The sequence below is a fragment of the Orcinus orca genome, chromosome 1 (genome assembly GCF_937001465.1).
Source record: "Orcinus orca chromosome 1, mOrcOrc1.1, whole genome shotgun sequence".
Taxonomy (NCBI): domain Eukaryota; kingdom Metazoa; phylum Chordata; class Mammalia; order Artiodactyla; family Delphinidae; genus Orcinus; species Orcinus orca.
Window position 1 is genome coordinate 58,223,213 of NC_064559.1, and position 21,647 is coordinate 58,244,859.

General features: G+C 48.0%; 1 protein-coding gene across 2 annotated transcripts; it reads left to right on the forward strand.

The window, feature by feature from the left end:
- The first annotated feature begins 17,881 nt into the window (after positions 1-17,881).
- PIGC (phosphatidylinositol glycan anchor biosynthesis class C) lies at positions 17,882-20,648 on the forward strand. Of its 2 annotated transcripts, none has more exons than XM_004269763.3 (2): positions 17,882-18,086; positions 19,240-20,648. In XM_004269763.3, the coding sequence occupies exon 2, from the start codon at positions 19,458-19,460 to the stop codon at positions 20,349-20,351; it is 894 nt and encodes a 297-aa protein (XP_004269811.1). In that variant the 5' UTR covers positions 17,882-18,086; positions 19,240-19,457; the 3' UTR covers positions 20,352-20,648. The 2 variants fall into 2 exon arrangements, with proteins under 2 accessions (XP_004269811.1, XP_033283976.1); XM_033428085.2 differs by lacking the exon at positions 17,882-18,086 and adding an exon at positions 18,238-18,448.
- Positions 20,649-21,647: the final 999 nt, after the last annotated feature.

Sequence of the window (21,647 nt, forward strand, 5' to 3'; positions counted from 1 at the left end):
GGAGTGAAGGGAGGGCTGTGGACCTGGCGAAACAGGTCAATAAGCAGTACGTGAAAGAGAAGGGATGGAGAATGGGAAGTTGTTCAGAAAATTTAGAAATTATCTTAGGTGTTACTCTGGGGGTGGTATGTCTCCCACTACAAGTACTCCAAAAGAAAGCAAACCTGTTGGGATGTCATCACGAGGACGTCTGGGTACAGTCTGGGCCTTTGGTGGATGAAGACTCATCATTCTGACTGGAAGAAGCAAGAATACACATTAGTGATTTGGCTAGAGCTTGGTGGAAGGGAATGTGTCATTGTACATTTTAAAACACAGGTGGTCTCTCGACCCCAGCACCTGTTAACCTGGTGCTCAGACCACTTGGGAGCAGTGTGAGATGAGTGGCCAAAGACCACCACTTCTGAAGCTCTTTTTACTTTAGTAGTATTTTCATGGATTTTGATAAAACCTTCATTTAAAAAAATGTTTTATTCCACTGTCTGATAATATATGGTCTGAAAATAGAAGGGATTAAGGAGAGAATCTTCCAGTTCTCAGAAAAAAATGTAACAACACTTCCAGATCAGTGCAAAACTGAGAATATTTTTTTAGAACCTTCCAATTCTCAAGAAAAATGTCTTGATCACTCCCTATTTCTCCTGGTGGCTGAGACTGTGGAAGTGACCTTCAACCAAAAGGTATATAAGCTCAAACCATTTCTACTTTATTTTAAATTGTTTCATTTCTAAAGACTGACCAATCTGTAAACTTGTATGGGCAATCTACGTCTCTACATTCATTTCCTGGTATCTACTTCCACAGAGATTTTCCAGGATTATTTTTACTTTGCTACCAAAAATGTGGTCAGTCCAGTCAGTTAATTTTATTAAATTGCCATTGGAGGACTCACTGGGACTAAGAAAAAGAAAAATCCCTTCTATTACCCATTTTGGGCAAACAAGAAGGTGGTATTTGTAAGATTGAATACTTGAAGATCTGTCTACACTATAATTCAACAAATATATATCTATCTGCTCATACTTATTTCCTCTTTCTTTTCCTCCCTCCCTCCCCTTTTTCCTTCATTCCTTCCAGTCAACAAACGTCATTTAATTCCTACAATGGCTATAATTAAAGTCACTTTAAAAATTATTTCAGTAAGGACAATTCCAATCTGCTTATATATGTAGTGAGATTTAAAAACTGTGAGGACAGATTTTATAAGCTACAAACAGAACGAGGACCTGACTTTAGAGTCACACTAGCTAAATCTCAAACAGAAGTAGGATGTTGTCCTTCACTACACTGAAAAAAAAAAGACCAATCTAATGATACTTCTGTCTGGAATTGACATGATTTTAGGATTGGTTCAAACTTCAGTCTTAGCTTTAAAGGAATAAGAGCTTGTTTTAAAAAAACACACACACAATTAATGACTCAGGATTTGAGACTTTCTTTAAAGTACCAAACTTGCAAGATAAATAAATTGGAACAAAACATTTCAAAAGTCTCTTTCATAGAAGAGTACCTTTGGCTCAGAAATTCCAGTTTTCCATTTAAAGTCTGTAAGGAATATTTTTTAGAATGACTTTTATTGTGATCCAATATAAGAGCACTTAAATAGTATAGAGTCGGGGGGCAGTAAATGTCACTAGTGCTGGAGTCTGTAATGCTCAAATACACATTTCTTCCACGGCCCTGTCTGCTTGGGCCAGGACGTGGTTTTGGTGTATCTGAGTCCATATGTTAGTTTGTACAAATGGCTCTGAGCTCATACAGGGAAATATAACAACTCCTGCTGTCATCTAAGGTTACAAAAAGACCTATTTATTTTCCCACGTTACTGCTCTCTGTAGAGGAAACAAATTAAAGATTGCCATTAGATCACATGTAACTTTTCTGTTTAGTCATATGGAAGGGTGACTGTATGTTTACATTTCAACCATCTACCGCAAGGCAAGTCCACCTATCTTGGTGACTTATCCAGGGTGACTCCACGTTTTGAGTTTTTTAATAAAGTGAAAACTTAGTCCTTCTTCCCGGTCTGGTAGTTAAATGCAGAAAAAACCCTGCAATCCAACTAATCCAACTTTGACTGGATTTTATTTTTGATATATTTGATCTTGATAAGAAAGCAGCAAATGACAACAAACTGATAACAGTAATTTTAGTCAATATAAAGTAGCAGAGGCTGTCTTAGACTCAAGAAAATTTATGTGCAACCTCCCATACTTTATGAATTAGATATGTCCTCCACATGGAGAATTGGTATTTAGTTCTGCCTAAGTTTTATCAAAGAGATCTCCTATCCTATGCCTTGTACTATTCTTATGAAGGTAGAAAGGAAGATTATAGTTTCTACAGTAGTTTCCATAGCTGTTCAGGCAAAGAGGTTAAAAACAACTTTTTTTGTCTAACTGTGTACTATAACCAGAAAATGAAACCACTCAAGAAGCTCATCCCTAAAGCATTCCCTAAGCATTTTACTTATTGTATTTCTCAATCCACAACCGATATAACCAGATACAAAGCTGTGTCCTAATTTAAATCTTTGAGTTACCTATGACTCATAGTATTTGCTATGGACAGTTGCTAAAGGATAGTTTCAGATCATCTGGGATTATCATAGTTCTTGGTTGCACCAATGGAAGAAAGTCCCATGTAGAACAATGCCCCAAACTGCATTCTAATTTAAAGAAATAACATACTGCCTTAGCAAACTCAGGTTGTATTTAATATGAGTCATTAATAAATCATTTTCTGCTTTCTCCTTTCTCTTGTTAAATTTATTCCTAAGTAGTTTACTTTTTTGATGCTTTTATAAATGGAATTGTTTTCTTAATTTCAGTTTTGGATTGTCCACTGTGAATATCTAGGAATCAAATTATTTTCTGTATATTGATCTTGTGTCTTGTGACTCTGCCATACTCATTTATTAGCTCTAGTAGATTTTTTATGGATCCCTTAGGACTTTCTATATATAAAATCACATCATCTGCAAATAGAGTTTTATGTTTTCCTTTCTAATCAGGATACCTTTAATTTCTTTTTCTTGCCTTAACTGTCCTGACTAGAACGTACAGTACAATGGTGAACAGCAGTGGCAAGAGCACACATCCTGGTCTTGTCCCTGGTCTTAGGGGAAAATATCCAGTCTTTCCTCACTAAGTCCGTTGTTAGCTGTGGGTTTTTTGTAGACACCCTATATCAAGTTGAGGAAGTCCCTTCTATTTTTAGGAGTCTTTTTATACTTTCCCAGTATCTCCGCTCAACCCCCTGCAGAGAATGGAGGGGTCTCAGTGACAACAGCAGACAGACAGCCCCTCCTCTCCCCAGTCCCCGCCCCAGAAGGAAGGGGAGCTGTTACTGCACATAGTGAGACAAGGGTATTTCACGCTTATTTTCTATCATTTCCCACCAGGGTCTGTGAGCTCCGGTTTCGACAATGGTAGGGAAGGGCCCTTGGGCACTTTTGTGTCTGAGGCCCTTCCTTTGGGCATCTGCAGGAATGGTAAAACCACGGTGTGTGCTTCCACTTGGGGCAGGTTTGGGCAAGAGTAAAGGTCAGAAAAGAGGTCTTGAGAAAGAGAACATGTGACAAGGTCCCAAGTGAGCCAGCTGGCCAGGGCCCGCTTAGGCCTGGTGTCAGGGCATTCTAAATATGGACACAGTGATTCCAGGAATGAGACCAGGAGAAATCCCAATCCCAGCTTCTCAGTCCCAGTCAATGCTAATATTGAACACTGTGATCCTAATTATGCAGAACATGAACAGAGGTCGGAACATCCAGGTACACCTTTGATGGTAGCTTCAGTTAAATTTCCAAATCCCACGTGACAACCCAGAGAAGTGCTTGCTGGTTGGAAGCAGTTTTGCCATGAACTCATCAAAGGAGCCTCTCTCATGTCTCCTGTTTGTCTTCCACTCCTTGTCCTTCCTCTTTCTGTACATCTAGCCCCACCTTCCTCCCCGAGTCAAAGGAGAATCACAGGCTATTAGAATTGGAGAGACTCTTCCCAAACCCTAACCTAACCGTTTAGCTAAATTAACCTTCCACCCAGCCTGGTGCTCGCTCTGAAGGCCCCTAACCCTACCCCCTAAACTGACCCAAGTCCTAGCTCCAACATGTACAGCACCCCCCAAAACACGCCTCTTTCTTCAGCAGCTCTGATGGCAGAGCTACGTAATTGTGGAGCCCACATCCCTCCGATAGCCTTTCTTTTCCTAAAACTCCCCCCACCCACCATCCCCCCCACCAGTTACAAACGACCCCTATAGCCAGGAAGAACCAGAGAACCTCTCCCCAGCTCCACCACCACTGTGGTCGTGTCTGAATTTACGACAAACCCCAAGATGAAGCTGCTTGTTTCATGGTTGTGATGCTGGAGTGTAGTGCTGGAGACACGGTAAGGGGGAGAAGAGGCTCCACAGCCTCCGGCACCTCTGTAAGGCGCAGTTACCCGGCGAGCCCAAAGCAGTATGGCTCATCTCGTCTCTTCCCCTCTGGCCCAAGCTGCCTTGGTTCATTTATCATTTGGTTTGTTGTAAATGGGGAGATTTACCATATCGTGTCAGGAGACGGTGCGCCCAGGACCAGCAGCTGCTCATCTGCAGCCCTTCCTGCAAAGCCCCGTCATGGTCTCTCTGCTGGGCTTTGGTGGGGAAGGGGTAGAGCTGTGCCCTGGGGATGCTCACGCCCATGTCTGCCATCCTCCACGACTACCGTTTTCATTTCTCGACACGTGGAGCACAGCTGCTTGTTTCTGATCAGCGTGGGGTCTCCGGTTCCTCCCGGCCTGTGCGGAGAGAGAGAGACAGAGAGGTGAGGAAATGGTGGGGAATCTGGGGCAGCAAAGAAGTGGGTAAGGGGTGGAGGGGTGAGAGAAGTAACCGTTATTTCTTCCATGAAACAGAGATGGACACTTCGGTCTCAGCCCCATCTCGGTGGATATGAAACCCAGGCTTGTCTGTGGCTGGTAAATTCAGAGAGGGTTTAGGCAGGAGGGGTTGACCCACAGACTAAATGGTGACCTCAGGCCCCTGCGTGCAGTGGAACAGGAATAAGACAGCTGGCAGTGGGGATGGGACTGGGGGCTGAAATCCAGCTAGGTCCCTCTTTCCAACCCGAGCACGCAGTCTGAGGGGCTGCGCTCTCTCGTGGGTGACACACTTCCTACATTTCATACAAAAGTTCCACCATCTGGACTAGTTGAAGATCTCTGATGGCCTGAGAAAAATGAATAGGAGACTTCTGCAAACCTCCCTTCTCTGGTCCCTCTGAAATCCGACCCTCTTTTCTCACGCCTTCACTTTGGCCTGACATCAGCTCTCAAGCCTGCACTGCCCAGCACCACGTGGCCCTTCTGCACCTCCCCGGAGCCGCCGATCAAGCCCTAGGCAGAACTGGAGCTGGTGTGTGGGTCCTGGGCCCGCTCCCTCCCCTAGAGGAGGGAGGCAAAGAAACCACCAGTGCAGGGAGAGTGGGGCACCCCTTCTGCTCACTGGAACCCCTGCTTCCTTTCTGACTCCACTTCTGCCAAAGGGTGGAAGAGTGGGCTTCGGGGCATTTCCACCTGAAACACAGGCTTCTCATTCGCATGACTGATGACAGCTTGGTTAGGGAGCAAATGGCAGCTTGAGGTTAACATTCCGTCTGGGGATTCTCTTACCCTTCCCCATCCACACTGACACCAGAGTCGTGAGATAGGTTCTCAGGAAGCATCGAATTCAGGGGAGAGGAGGGCCCACAGGGACAAGCAGACAGTCACTAGGAACTGAAGTCTCCTCTTTCATGAGGTCGAGTTGGTGACCTAGAACTGCAGGTGTGCACGCCTGTGCCCTGATCTGCTCCTGGGCTGCCCTGTGGGGTGTGTGCAACAGGAAAGGAGGAATATACCTGTGCAGCGTGGGGCGTGAGTGCCTGGGTTGTGCTCCTAAGGTGACTTTTGCTGGATTGTCTCGTAAGAGACACATGGCGCTTGGGTGCGGCATTATTGGGGATCGAGGACTGTAAACGATGTACCACGTTGGATTCTTTTGACAAATATTTAAAATACATTTCATATGTACAGGCCATTTTCAAAGAATCAACTCAGTATCCCCACACTGTGGGCTGGCACGGGAAAGCATGAGTGGGAACGGCTAGATTTATCATTCAGCAACAAACCTTCTTTGTGAGGCCACCACGTAGACGGCGCTGTGATGGAGTCACAAAGGTGAATAAGAAGGTTTCTGGCCCAAAGGAAGGCCAGGGAAGAATGCAGACTTATGTATTTGTCCATTCGCTACGTACTGGGGACACCAAGATAAAGAAGACACAGCTTCTGACTGCAAGCTGCTCACCACCCAGCAGCCTGGGTACCAAAAGGTGTGCTGGTGTTGAAGGGCAGAAATATACTGAGGCCACAGGGGAGTGGAAGGGAGGCGCTGAGCTCATCTGGTGGGAGTGGGGCGTCAAGGAAAGGGTCTGAGGAAGGTTGAAAGAACAGGCGGTGCTCAGGTAGGTGTTGGAGGTGGTGAGCAAGGAGGGGGGTGGCATTCCAACCTAGGAACACTGTGCAACAGCATGGAAGAAAGACCTGGCCAACCCGCTTCAGGTAAGTGAGGACAGCCTGGAACGGCCAGTTGTCTGTGGGAGGAGGGAGGAGGGAGGAGGGAGGCTGGAGAGGACCCCCACCCCCACCCTGCCCACCATCAAGCCCATCAAGCCCCCCTTCCCACCCCCCGGGGATGACTCCTTTACTCTTCTGGGGCGATTCAACCTCCTACCTTATCTTCCCTGTACCCTGGGGGTGGGATCTCCTGGGGCCCAGGCTTTTCCCACTGTCCCTCACATCTTTCAGTTCTGAGACTAAGACACTGGTCTGAAATTGCGATTCAAGGCTGGATGTGCCAGGTATCACTGAAGAAGCAAGGATGCTTCTGGGCCTTCAGCAAAGAGAGCGACTGCGTCCCACGTGAGGAATCAGGAATGGCTTCTGGAAGTGGCATCTTTGCTTGGTCTGAAAGGATGAGGAAGGCCTGGATGCTGGAGGTGGGGTGGGAATGTTCTCAGGCAGGTTTGGTTTTAGTAGAGTTAGAAGCGGATGCTTGTCTTTCCTGCAGTTGGTTCTGCCACCTTTTCCGGACTTCTGGTTTCTGCATAAGAATACACCAGACCCGACAGGGACTGGAATCACGGGGTTCATGGCAAACCAAGCAACAGACACGCATGGAGCACGGCAGGAGCTTGCTAGGTGAATGACAGCTGAAACTGTGACTCCAGAGTCCCCCACCACGGGCTTCCCTGGTGGCGCAGTGGTTGAGAGTCCGCCTGCCGATGCAGGGGACGCGGGTTCATGCCCTGGTCTGGGAAGATCCCACATGCCGCGGAGCGGCTGGGCCCGTGAGCCATGGCCGCTGAGCCTGCGCGTCCAGAGCCTGTGCTCCGCAACGGAAGAGGCCACAACAGTGAGAGGCCCGTGTACCGCAAAAAAAAAAACACAAGGTGCCCCACCACGATGACTGTCATCCTTTGGAATCTGAGGGAAAAAATGCCATATATGTTGCCCTATCTGGCCTTGTTAACTCCTTACCCTTTATGATATAGCTTAGATGTTTCTTTCTCAGAAAATCTTTCTCCTGACCCCCTTACCTGGGTGCCTGCCTCTCAGGTTCCATCACAGATTTGGTATAACTCTTGTTGCAATTTGTACTGTTATTCTTTTTTTTTTTAATGTGTTTGTTTCCTCCTCCAGGCTGAGAGTTCTTTAAGAGCAAGAACGTATCTCACACATCTTTGGATGTATAAGAGGCTGACTTCCAATTTTCTCACCACCGAGAACTCTTTTTATTATTTCTTTCCGCTTGACTCAAGTTTTCAAAGCTCGTGATCACCACAGGAACTACCCTGCGTACTCCTAAGTCCTTCTCCTGTTTATGTTGATCAAACATGTGTAACAACAAGTACAAGTTTCCAAGGGAAGTACTGATGAACACCACTGACCCGAAATAGGACAGGAATCTAGAACCCGTCTCGGAATCGGCACACAGTAGGCATTCAACACATGTTGGCTGAATGAATGAATCAGTGTAAGCGTTTTAAGCTCTCAGGTATAAACAGAGACATGACCAGCATACATGTATGTCCATAAATCCCTACAAGACACACATGTGTGAAGATCACTATTATAACAGCACCGTGCTCGGGGAAACATTACAGGACATTTGTGTGCAACAAATTCATCTGTACCAAATTCTTAGGAAACGCAGAGGCTGGAAGCAAATTGCTCGGCTCCAGACCTGGCGCCGAGAGACTTGGCCGTGGTCAGTCACAGATACGCCCTGGGCCTCCCATCCCCCTGGTGCTGCTGGTTTCTGCAGCCAATAGGCCAGAGGCCAACTCTAATCCTGCCCACGCTGTCAATGTAGAGAAGAAAGAGTCTTTGATGTGTGGCTTCAGTCACCTCTGCCAGGAAAGTGGCAGTGACTCCGCCTGAGACTCGCTGTCAGCCAAAGCCTCATCCCTGAGAAGAGCCACTGCATCCCTCCTCACTTGGAGAGGCGGGCAAGGGCCCTGGGGCTGTCTGTGCAATGTGTTTGTTAGGCAGCCGTGATGGGCAATCCTGCCTGGCCTGTCTACAAAGCAGCCGACGCAGACAGTTTGGGATTCTGTGTTCTCCCTGGGCCTCAGCTTCCTTCCTCAGCCCTGAAACCAAGGCCTTTTCCTTCCTCAGCACGTCCTTCTCACTCCCGGTTTCCCTTGGGCCCGCTCAGCACACTAGCAGGAATGGAGAGTGAACTGGCCGGTGGTTCTGAGCGCAGGCCCCCCAGCTGTATCATCTGTACAGTCAGAGCCACCAAGAAAGGAGGCTGGGAAATGTTCATGGGGTTCTCGTTTCCCAAGCAGCTGTCCCCAGGAGAGCAGATGGCAGTGTGACAGGACAGCCAGGACAAGGCATGACGCAGAGCTCAGCTGGGCCCCAGAAGCCGAAGCCTGCTCTTCAGACTTCACACCTGGAAACACCTTCGTATCTGAGCTCAGTGTCTGCTCAGGTGCCTAAGCTCCGGCTCGTGGCCCAAGTCCTTGGCCTCCTTGAATCTTTGGGAAAGAAACAGAATTGTTTCTCCCTCTCCCTCCCTCTTCCTCTCCTCTGTCTCTGTCTCTCTCTCTCTCACACACACACCTGTCCACATAACAAAAACTGAAAAATGGAAGCACCAGATGGCAATTTTAAAAATAGGACCACAAGCACGAGTCGAGGGGTACCAACAAATGTGCCTCTGATCTCGCCCAAGGCCTCTGCTCCTTTCCTCCTTCCCTCTCCTGCCTTAACTGGGAGGCACCTCATCAGTCACTTACTTCAACTCTTTCATTGAACACAGTGAGGAAACTGGCCCAGAAAGGTCCAGTAGCACATACATTTAGTTTCCATCAGCCAGAAAGTTCTTTGGATAAAGGGTCAAAGAAAGACTACCTTTTCTCAGGAAGAGAGTGGACTCTTAGGGTCCATATCAGGACATAATGATTCCTGTATCCCTTAGGATCCAAAAAGTAGTGGTCAGAGAACTATTTTCAATATTCAAACAAAGAAAACCCTATCATAATTATACATTTTCCTGCTCTCTGACAATACCAAGCATCTCAGTTAAAGAACAAAGCTGAACACAGTTTTAAAAATACTCTTACTGGGCTTCCCTGGTGGCGCAGTGGTTGAGAGTCCGCCTGCCGATGCTAGGGGACGTGGGTTCGTGCCCCTGTCCGGGAGGATCCCACATGCCGTGGAGCGGCGGGGCCCGTGAGTCATGGCCACTGAGCCTGCGCGTCCGGAGCCTGTGCTCCGCAACGGGAGAGGCCGCAACAGTGAGAGGCCCGTGTACCGCAAAAAAAAAAAAAAAAAAAATACTCTTACTGTTCACTAGGAGAAATTTCAAACATACATGAAATGGTCGACAGCCATGTACTTCCCATCCAGACTTGTTAAACTTGGTTTTTATTTCATTATTTATATCATTATTTACACTTAGATCATTATTTCAGATCAGTGGTATTCATCAGTACTTCCCTTTAAACGTTGTACTTGTTGTATGTGTTTCATCAACAGGAGAAGGGATGGGGGGTATATGAGGCTGTTTCCCTGGTGGTCATGAATTTTCAAAAACTGAGAGTCAATGAGAGAAAAATAATAGAGTTCTCAGTGGTGAGAAAACCAGAAGTCGCCTCCTATATGTGTTCCCAGCCACATCTCCACTGCACAGTGTTGTCACCCAGGGCTTTTTGTCACAGGTCTGCCCAAAGCAACATAAACAATGCCCTCCTCTTTCCCCTGACTCGTTAAGACTGGAACAACATAGCCAGTCAAGGAGAGTAGCCGGGGCTGGGGGCAGGAATGGAGGGAGTGGGGGGCACTTTATTCTCCCCAAAGAATTGGTCACAGCCAACCCTGCAAGCAGGCAAAGGCTCCAGGGGCTCCTGCTGCAGTTCCCCATCAGCCCCACATCGGCTCTGCCTGTTCGTGAGCTCTAAGTCACCTCCTGACCTCAAGTATCCAATTATCATGGTTCGCTTTATTCTTTCACGGCTTCGGGAGGAGTCCTTTGTCAAGGCCTGGAAAACGCAGGTGAAAGCCCTGCCTAGTAAAGAAGCTGCTCCACAGGTGTTTGAATGGGGACGTGTTTAGGCCTCATTTCTCTGTCTGCATTTTCTGTTTTTCTTCTTTGGTAGCTCCGACTCTCCTCTTCTGTTTCCTTTTTGGTGTCTGTTGTCCCCTGACCTCTCTATGTGTCTCTGGCTTCTGCTGTCTTGATGTTTGTCTCCCTCTCCCTGTCTTTCTGTCTCTGAGCCTCTGTTTCTTCTCTGTCTCTCTGCCTGTTCACTAAGGCATCATGCTCCAGTCACACAGAGACTCGCCCCTGCCCTGGGAGGGCTCCTGGGCAGGACAGAAAGGCCGTTTGGAATGTGGATGTTCGAAGTTCTGCCTTTTGACCTGTGATGGTGAGGAGGACAGGCGCCAGGTGGCAGGACCTTTGCACCTGTGCCCTGGGGCCTGGACCTCTAGTTGGCTGCGGGGCTACCACAGCTTCCTGACAGGTCCCTGATTTGGAGGAGTAGAAAGAGATAAGAGATAGTGCATTCCACTCCCACAAGGTACAGCACAGTTTCTCTCTAGAAAGGAGCAGCGCACACATGCAGGCCTCAAGCTCGCAGCCGACTCTGGGGGCTGGATTCAGATCTGAGGAGGTCTGTGTGGCAGGCAAGGATCTGATGTGAGGTAACTGCCAGGTGCCCCAACGGAACAGGGATCCCAGGTCCCTATGAAGGGTGGCAGAATATGCCTCCCCCAAATCTGCCACTTTGGCGTCAGCATCATTTTGAGCTAAGACACTTGGAAAAAACAGCAGGTGCAAGAAGGGTGCTCTGACCCTCCTCCTTTTCTTCTGAAAATCAGGAGAAAAAACCCCAAATGGGAGATGTCCTAACACCAGGAGGAAACCATCATTCTTATCTTCAAGGACAAGAAGTTGAAGCCAAGAGAATTCTGTACAAACAGACCTTTTCAAAATAATTCTTATCCTCCTTTAGCCTCCCCACAGTTTAGTTACTTTTCCACACTTGCCCCTCTTTTTTTAACCTACTATAAAAACATTCAGGTTTTGCCACTTTGGGTCTTCATTTCCTTATAAAGGGTCCTGTGTCACATAAAACTTCTAGTAAATAAATTTACATGCTTTTCTCCTGTTACTCTGTCAATTTAATTCTCAGGCCCAGCCCCAAACCCTAAGACAGCAAAGGTACAGTAAACTTTTGTCTCCCCTACGCCTGTTAGCCCTTCCAATCAGCAAGAGCGACTCTCTCTGTCTCTCTCCTTCTCTGGTGGAGGGTCAGCCCTCGACAGGGTGATGGTGAGGGTTAGGGGTTCATGAGGTACCTGAGTCTCCTGTCCCAGCAGGAGCGACGGACTTGCGACCTCCTGGGTCCGCCTAGAGACCATTCCCCGCGGGCCCAGCCTATTGGCCAGGCCGCGGAAGCTGTTGCTCTTGGCTTCCATCTAGTGGCCGCATGTGAGTATTGCAGCCGTGAAATTCTAAGCTCTGCTGAAGTGGGTGCCTCTCGCTCGACCCGCTCATTAGAGACGCTTTCCTCCCCGGCCTCAGAACCTCAGTGCCCAGGATGGCACGGTGTACTGAGACCCAGAACAGACCCGGACGAGGAGGCGCTCGGTAGCAGGGGAGAGCCTGTCTCAGTAAGAAGTTCAGAGACGAGTGACTAGTAGGCTTCTTGCTGGCTCTGCAGCAACAGAGGGGTCAGCCCTGTCTCCGCCCAGGCCCCTCGGTGCATTTCTTACCTACTTGCCCGTTCAGTCTAGGGTGTTAGGGGGATTCGTGCTTGACTCTCAAGCACAGCCCTGACCCACTTCTGTGCTTGTGAACCGGGAACGTTCGCACGTCCCCTCTGTGCCCGGGCGGGGTCCACCCCTCTCCTTAGGTCCCTCCCACTTCAGCCAGTGCTCCTGCCGGCCTGATTCCTTGATGTTCTGCCCGCCCGCTGTCTCCCTGTCTCTGCTCCCCCGGCTGTTCCTCCGCTTGTGGAAAGTATATCTTCCAGACCCAGTGCAGATGCCGCTTCCTCTTGAATCATTCCCTCGCCCCATCTCCGCGCGCCCCGCCCCCAGCCCACAGGTGACCTTTCCTCCCACCTCCTCTCGCCAGTACTTTGCCCCTCTCTCTCTCTTATTCCACGGTTGCGTACCTGGCCGTCCGCCCACTCATTTGTGTGGGTGGCATCTGACTTATTCTGTATCTGCGTTCGGCCCAGCGACACGAGGACTCTGTAAGCGTTTATCCCCTGACACGGGGGCTCGTCCCCACCGCGGCTCACCCTTGGCTCTGGCAGCGAGTGGGCAATGCGCCGGCTGCTCTCGGAACGCCGCTTCGCGCGCTGCCTTCAGTGGCCCTGGCTGTGTGACTTGTGATCTTTCGGGTGGAGAAACTGCTCTCATCCCCGAGAGTCCTCTGTCTGCCTCCACCTGGGGCAGATGCTCGCTGCACAAACACCCCTGATGTGGGTACCCACCCCCCGGCCCCTGGAGCGCAGCGTCCCGGAGTGTCACTCGGCAGCCAGTCGTGGCAGGTTTCCGTGAGGTGAAGGGGAGATCACGAGCTCTTAACGCGAAATTCCATGGGTTTAGGGCGTTGTAGGTGGGAGACAGAGGGGTTCATGGTGGGTGGGGTAGGGGGTTAGAGACCGCAGAAAAGGGTTCATTCTGGACACAGGCTAGAAGCAGTCTCTGAAGGTCTCAGGGAAGATCCCTCAATATGAATTTTTGGGGGTTCCCTTTTTGATGATTCTAACCTGATTCTTAGTTCTAGTGGACGGAGCCCTAAGACACTCAAGACAGGGTGCAGGAGAGGGGGTTCATTCACGTCTTTCAACAAATCTGTTAAACACTGACGATGATCCAGACTCAGGGCTGTGTTAAGGAGATAGGAAATGGCTCTGTATCCAAATTTTCTGTCATTCTAGAACTAGCTATGGTGGTTTTTTCCTTTTTTTAAAATTTTTATTTTGGCTGCACTGGGTCTTCGTCGCGCTGCGAGGGCTCCAGAGTGCGAGCTCAGTAGTTGCAGCGCATGGGCTTAGTTGCCTGCAGTGGCATGTGGGATCTTAGCTCCCCGACCAGGGCTCGAACCCACGTCCCCTGCATTGGAAGGCGGATTCCCAACCACTGGACCACCAGGAAAGTCCCAGGTTTCTTTTCAATTAAAAAAAAAATTGAGTACCTTAGATAAGACATCTGGAACTTGAAACAAAATTGGCAAATTCATAGTCTTCTTGGATGAAACCAGAAAAGTGGCAGAGGAATGAGGATACCTGAGGAATCAAAACAAGAGCAAGTTAGAACCGTAGTCGCTGGTTTGAAGTACCAGGCTCTTGGCTGTTTCAGAGAGGACCCTAGGGACACCCAAGGAGTTGCTCCCCACTCCGATCCTGGAGGGCCCAGGTCATTTTGGAGCTGCCACAAGATTTTTCCTTCTTTAGTCACTCTGGCTTCTCTGTTCCTTTGGTTTTGAACTAACCAATGCCAGTTCTAGATTGTCAGAGACAGTGTGCAAACAAGGCAAGAAAATAATTGTTCAGAAAAGCAGATGGATATTTAATTGATATTTAACAAAAGCAGTCCTCTCCTGCCTGCCCTGCTTTCTCAGTTTCTGTCTCTGCAACCTGAAACAATCCATCCATTTCCTCCCATGAAACATCTCCTTCCAACTACACTTTTCCTCTGGAACACTCTTTCTTTCCGGGCAGAAGGTGAGGCAGAGATGCTGCAGAGATAACATCAGTTCTCTTCCCAGGGTGACCCGCCCTGCTGGCTGCTGTAGTGCATTTTATTACAGCGTAAGGAGCCAGGGTGTGCAGGGGGCCTGAGCATTGTAAACAGCCTGTGTGTACAGCCCTGTGCCTGGCCCGGCCTCCCTAGAAATGGAAACTCACTAGGAACGCTGGTAGTTCTGCCAACAACACCTCTCCTCTCTTATGAGGAAAGATTTCACTGTCCCTTGTTCATTTATAACAAAGGCATGCGCAGGGAGTTTGGTGTCCATGAGGCATTTATTGTTTTATTTCTCCCACCATTTTCCTGGGCCCTGGGAGAGTGGGGAGGCAGGTCTGACCCAGGTCTGACTTCACTGCCTTTGTCTTTGATATGTGAACAGTTGGCCTTGGACTTGACACCCAAATGCTGACCAGGAGAGACCAGAGGCCACTTTGGAACTGCTTCAGCACACAACAATCTCAAACAAACAGGACCCGGTGTGACCTGAGGGCTTTTGAGACTGATGATGGGTGTGGCTCAGCACAGTCAGGCCAACCTGAGAGAGACCTCCTGGAAGGAAGTGGTCTGTAGGCAGTGATCTTCAGACCCAGGTCTCACCTCCTCCAAGCCTGTAGGTGTGTTTCCAGAGCTCACAATTAGGGGTGCTCTGAGCACATTTCGCTAAATGTTCCTTTCTCTTTTTCAGACTGTTCTGTGTTGGAATTGCCTGTCCAAAGCTAGGTAGTACTTAAAGCACATTCAGAACTTTCTAACCAAGTTCTCAAAAAAGGGTTTTGCCAAAAATAAACAGCTTGGAACTCAGAGCTTTGGCCACATGAAGAGTTTCCAATCCTTAGGAACTGTTGATACTTAAAGCATCCTTCCAAAAGACTTTCCATTTCTATCTTGTCCTTCTGAAAGCTCAGGGCACCTCACAGGTGCTGTCCAGTCGTCTTAGAATTCTTGCGAGATAGATAAGCGCCATGTCTCTTAACAAGAGTTGAGATTGCTGCCCAAATCCTCCCAGTACAGACATGAGTAGAGCTTCAGCAGACCATGTGAGGTAATTTCTCCTTGCAACTAGCTCAAGCATGTCTGGCTGCAGGAAAAACTACTCTTTCCCTTCTCAGCTGGCCGTCCCCTCTGACACTCGGGGGTCTGGCTGTGAAAGCGAGCAAGTTCTGAGGGTGATCAGTTGTGCTCTGGGCCTGCCTTTTTCAAGCCCCCCACCCTGAGTCCCCTCCCCACCCCCTACCAGAGGTTTGTACAATCAAGGAAAAAGGGAGCTGGGGGTGAGAGAGCCATGCATAGGGATGCTTTGCTCCTGGCTGCAGGGGCAAGTCTAAGGGGCTGGGGTGGGATGGGATAGTGGAGTGTTACCCTATTTCGATGTCAGACACGAGCCATTTCACATGAAAATCCAGATTTCTGCTATTGTTGGAAAACCCAGCAGATCTGGCCACTGGGGTCACATACCTGCAGGCAGTCCCAATCCTGAAGGGAGGTGATCTCCCCTTCACTACAGTTCCCTTTGGCCAGCTCTATTCATTTATGCCGACCATCTGACTACCGTTGTTAGGTGAGTTTGTACCCTGCCTCCAATTAAAAGGTGCTAAATTGTCATTACTCATGGTGATCCTTGAACTGCTAACAACTCTTAATAAGAACTATGTTACCTGTGTTTTTATTTAGTAAATAAGCCTTTGGGTTTATTCAATCTCTGATTGCCTGCTTTATACTAAGACATTAGCTAGAGTTTAGATATATTCAAAGTTATGGAAAAAAAGAAAAACCCAGACTCGAACAACAAACATTTCATAGGTGCTCTGAAAATACACAAAATTGTTTAGCTGCTTACTGAGAATGTGGTGTTTTAAACTGCAGCAGACAAAGCAAAGGTACATGTTATTGAAGTGGGGATGTGGAGGGGATATCCCTCATGGAGAGTCATTTATCCATGGGCAGGAGGGTACGTGACAGTTACCAACAGAAGGAAAGACTGTTTTCAGAGATCATAATCTTTCTAGCTTTCACACTCACCCTTCCTTTCATCCCCCCTTGGGGTATATCACTACACCTGGGGATCAAAAAGGGGGGAGGAATGAGGAAACCCACTTATTTCAAGTGGCAGCTCCCTACACATGAATTTCCCCAATTTTGAAAAATAGAAACATGTTCCATAGCAGTTAGTTTGAAAGGGCAGGACTGGTGAGATTGGAGGAGATTGTCTCAAAGTTTAAATATAGGAAGTTGCTACTCTGTAAAGACAGGAATTTATGGTTCTAGACTTTTGATGGTTAAAATTTTAAAACTTCAAGCTAAAGCAGGGAGAAAAGATGATGAAGAGGACAGAAGTCTTTTGAAAGGCAGTGTCCATGGGCAAAATTCTCTTGCATTGTTAAGTGGTGGTGGTACAGAGGGAGGTTAATTGAGGTCTTATCTCCTCCAGCCAGGCCAATTCTCAGGGCTCACTTTTGTCTTAGAAACCCTGGCCCTTTCTGGGTTTTGAGCACCTGACTAATGTCTCTCAACTGATCAGCTGTGCCCCTCAGATGATTGCCCTGAACCCTTAAGAAATCATCTTCCATGAGACCTTGCTTGAAACCTTTGCCCTCAGCGGCTGAGCTATTACCTTTTCGGGAGGCTGAGCACTAATGGCTTGTTTATGAGGCTGGCCTCACTAAACCACAGAATCTTGTCAAATCTTGGAACAGAAACCTGGAAGGAAATGGAAAGAGATCGTTTTGCAGGGTTTATTGCACTTGGCTATTTCCATCATTAGGATGATCAAAGTAAGCTAATAGCAGCTACACAGCAGTCAACACTTTACAAAGCATTTTTATGTTTCATATTGGACCCTGTTGACTCTCCCATTAAGTAGCCAAGAGGAAATAGGGTTATCTCCATTTTACAGATGAAGAAATCAGAGCTTAGACAGTGTGATTTGCTGAGTCACACAGCTAGTGAGTGGATTTAGGTTTTCTGGCTTTTGTGTCCACTACATCTTGTATTCTACTATATCCCTTTGCTTCTTCATTACTCCCATCTGTTCATGCATCTGCTTGTATTTCCATGACCTCAGCTGAACATTAGCACCTATTCAAAGTGTCTGGCTGTTTTCAGTCATGGGGCCCTCCACCCTCATCCCTTCTAGGAGGCAGAGGAAAGAACTGCACTTTGAAGCTATAGACAATTGGATATTAATCTTGGTTAATCCACTTCCCAACTGTATGGCCTTGGAAAAATCACAACCTCTCTGAGCTTCAGTTTTGTCTTCCATGAGAGGAGGACGATATCATCACTTTACAGGTCAATGCACAAGACAGAAACCTTCATGAGGGGAGGGGATTTTTGTCTGTTTTGTTCACTGCTGTTACCACTAGCACCTAAAACAGTGCTTGGTACCTGTAGATATTTAGTGAATATGTGTCCAGTGGAGGCACGGATGCATGGGAAGTCCCCAGCTGAGGGCCTGAGTTCATAATAGGAGCTCCATCAAAGTAGCCGTTATAATCTCTCTTCTCTCAGCCCAGCCTCTCTCCCTTGCCCTTCGGACGCTACGTCCCAGTCTCCCCGTTGAGCATCCGCTTTCCCGGCTCACAGCGTTCTTTCCGGGATAGAAGCCGGAAGTTCCTCTGAGCGGCCAGGAGGGAGCAGCAGCGGCCGCGAAGGCCGAGGAAGGGCGCTCTAACCGCGGAGGTTGTGGCAGCCCCGGAAATGCTCGGCCGCCGACCCGACCCCGGCGCCCCGGATGGGGAAGGAGGCGGGCGGCCGCTCTCCCGCTGCCGCGCACCCCTACGCACTCGCGGGCAGGTGGGTTCCGAGTGGGAGTCAGGGTGTCCGGGCCTCCTCCGCCATCCCCCGCAGGCCCGAGGCCGGGTGAGGGGCGGCGGCGGGCGGGGGAGGCCCGGGAGGGGGAGTAGGGCGCCCCCGGGGACGCCCTCCCCTGCCCCACCCCCGCCCCCTCCCCCGCCCTGCGGGCGGGCGTTGCCCTTTTCGGCGCCTCTGACCCCCCAGCCCCCGTGGCGGCCGTGAGATCCCCGGGCTGGGTTCCCTGCTGCAGTGAGGGGGCTCTCAGGGTGTCTGGCTTGTGATGCAAAACCTATCGTGCTCTCTGTGGAAGAAATTAGGTCGGGCAATAAGAATTTTCCTCGCAGACTTGCTGGATGAGCTTGGTATTTCTGACTCATAGTTTTCCCATTGTGAAAAGGGTATCATTATCTTTGATCCTCCCGAGTTTCGGCGTTAATAAGTAGGATGATAGCTCTTTGAAGGATGTTAAGCTCAGTTAACGGATTAAGAATCTTGAGTCCTTGGTTTTGGTTAAATAAACCATAAAGCACATATCTTTCTGTATTGTGAGGTTTACTTTTGTCTTTAGACTGGTAACTTTTTTGTTTTTATTTTAAGTAACAGATGCCTTTGAGAGCCCAATAAAAGCTTGGAACCTAATCCTAGAAATTTGCATAAATTACAACTGCAAGTATGCATTGACAGGGTTTTTGAACGGTCTGAAGCCCATCTATAGACCTCAAGGATATGTGAACTCCTGAGTTAAGAACTGGTTTAGAGGCACAGGCTTTGGGGCAGAATTTTCATTGAAATCTGGATCCACTATTTACCACTGTTAACTTGGGCTAAAGTTACCTAAGCACTTTGAGTCTCAGCTTTTTTACTAGTTACAGTGAGGTTGATACTAATTTGCAAGGTTGCGGAGATTAACTGAAAGAAGCTATGTAACACTCTTAGCACATAGTGAGCACTCCATAAGTGATAGCTGACAAGGGATTATAATGTAAAATCTGAAATGAAATTTTAATATCCATAATTATAAGATGGCCACTGTGTGTATTCTGTTCAGACTGCTAATTAACTTCTAATAAAGCAATAAGTTGGTTTGATTTTAACTCAGTCCTACCCTTGACCTGTCACAACTTTCATAGATTCATAGTCTCTCTTTTTCTAGGAACTTAGCTGTATTGTCCTGCCTCAGAGAACAAACTCATCTGCTGTAGGCCTAGCCTGGGTTGCTGCCTTTGAAAGCAAGGGAAAGTCGGTACAATATCACCCACAGCTCAGCATGGAATTTCCAGAGAGGTTTCATTTCAAAACTTTATAAAGATCGAGAACCACATGGACTTCTGCAAGGGAGATTGAACTGGCCTGAGTCTGAGCGAAAGGATAATGTGTGCCCAGCCTGTAACTAACACCAAAGAGGCCAGATGGCAGAAGGTCTTGTATGAGCGACAGCCTTTTCCTGATAACTACGTGGATCAGAGTTTCCTGGAAGAGCTCCGGAAGAACATCTATGCCCGGAAATACCAATATTGGGCTGTGGTATTTGAGTCCAGTGTGGTGATACAGCAGCTGTGCAGCGTCTGTGTTTTTGTGGTTATCTGGTGGTATATGGATGAGGGTCTTCTGGCTCCCCATTGGCTTTTTGGGACCGGCCTGGCTTCTTCACTGATTGGCTATGTTTTGTTTGATCTCATTGATGGAGGTGAAGGACGGAAGAAGAGTGGGCGGACCCGGTGGGCTGACTTGAAGAGTGCCCTAGTCTTCATAACTTTCACATATGGCTTTTCGCCGGTGCTGAAGACTCTGACAGAGTCCGTCAGCACTGACACCATCTATGCCATGTCAGTCTTCATGCTGTTAGGCCACCTCATCTTCTTTGACTATGGTGCCAATGGTGCCATTGTATCCAGCACACTGTCCTTGAACATGGCCATCTTTGCTTCTGTCTGCCTTGCCTCACGCCTGCCCCGGTCCTTACATGCCTTCGTCATGGTGACATTTGCCATCCAGATTTTTGCCCTATGGCCCATGTTACAGAAGAAACTGAAGGCATGTACTCCCCACAGCTATGTGGGAGTCACACTGCTTTTTGCATTTTCAGCCTTGGGAGGCCTGCTGTCCATTAGTGCTGTGGGAGCCATACTCTTTGCCCTTCTGCTGGTTTCCATCTCATGTCTCTGCCCTTTCTACCTCATTCGCCTGCAGCTTTTTAAAGAAAACATTCATGGGCCTTGGGATGAGGCTGAAATCAAAGAAGACTTGTCGAGGTTCCTCAGCTGAGATAGGGACCTCCATTCCATTACTGAGACAAGCTGATAGACCAGCCTTCCAACTAGTAGGAGATTTGAAGGCAGAGTTCCATTCTGCAAGTGGCATAATGATGTGGGTGGGAGATCAGAAATCAAAAGAAAAAAATTACCCATAGGCTTGGGCAGTGAAGGTGCTTCTCCTTTCTGTTACTTTGTCGATGAAAAAGCTTCCTGGGGCCCTCTTGAATTATTGCCTCTCATTATTATTCTCTGTAACAAATGAAATGATGTGGTTTCTATTTATTAAAAAAGTAACACATCCATCAAATTGTCTTATGATTTTTCTGTGAGCAGAAGGCAGATAGAAGGGACATGAAGAGAGAATAAGAGAATGTGTGTGCATATAAAGTCACTTTTACCTTTTTCAGTGAACTAAATGCAGGCCCTGTTATTTATCTACAGCTCAAATCCTAGAACCCTGGATGCTGTGTCCAGTTTTGTGGCCTGAGATCACAGAATTGGTCACTTAACCTTGACTCACCGTTTCCACTTAGTTCTTAATGAAGCATGGATGCAACTAGCTACAAGGGGCGTATGATGTGTCATAATACACTAGCAAAATGTTGGGGGACTTCAAAGAGGCTGGAGGTCAAATTAGCTGGAGTAATGAGGAAATACTTATTAGAGGAGATGGCACTTGAGCTTAGTCTTAGAGGTCAGGTGGGATTCAAGCAAGCAATGGTTTGGGGGCCAAGGTGGCAGAGACCTTTAGGAGCCAGGTCAACAATACGAGCAGCTGAAGCTGGCATGCTTTGTGGGACTAATGGCAGCTAGAACTATGGGGAGAGCGTGCCCAGTCCAAAGAGGGTAACCACTACTCTGCATGCCTGGACTGACCAGAATTGGCTTGTAATTATTATTTAGTCCACATCAGAAATGGGGCCAGGGCTTAGTGGGTGAATATAGTAAAGAGTTGTATAAAATAGCTTTTGCTTTTTAATGTTTTAATACACTTTCCTTATTTGAATGGATTTCCAATGATCAACTTTAGGGAACTCACATAGCAACTGCATCCACGTTGGTGAGCAGAGAGTTGCCCACATTTGAATCCCTTTCAAAAATACTTCCTCAGTGGGATGAATGAATGTGCCTGTGCTGTCATGTTCAGCTCTTCCACACAATAGTATTTGGAATTACCCGAGGCCTGATCCTCTGCAGTCTGATGGTTGTAGAAGTTCCCCGTGGAGGTGGCAGGGGATGGGGTGTTATGGGCTGGATGTGAGGGTGCAGGGTGGGGCAGCAGATTCAGTTCAAAGAGAAAAAAGGT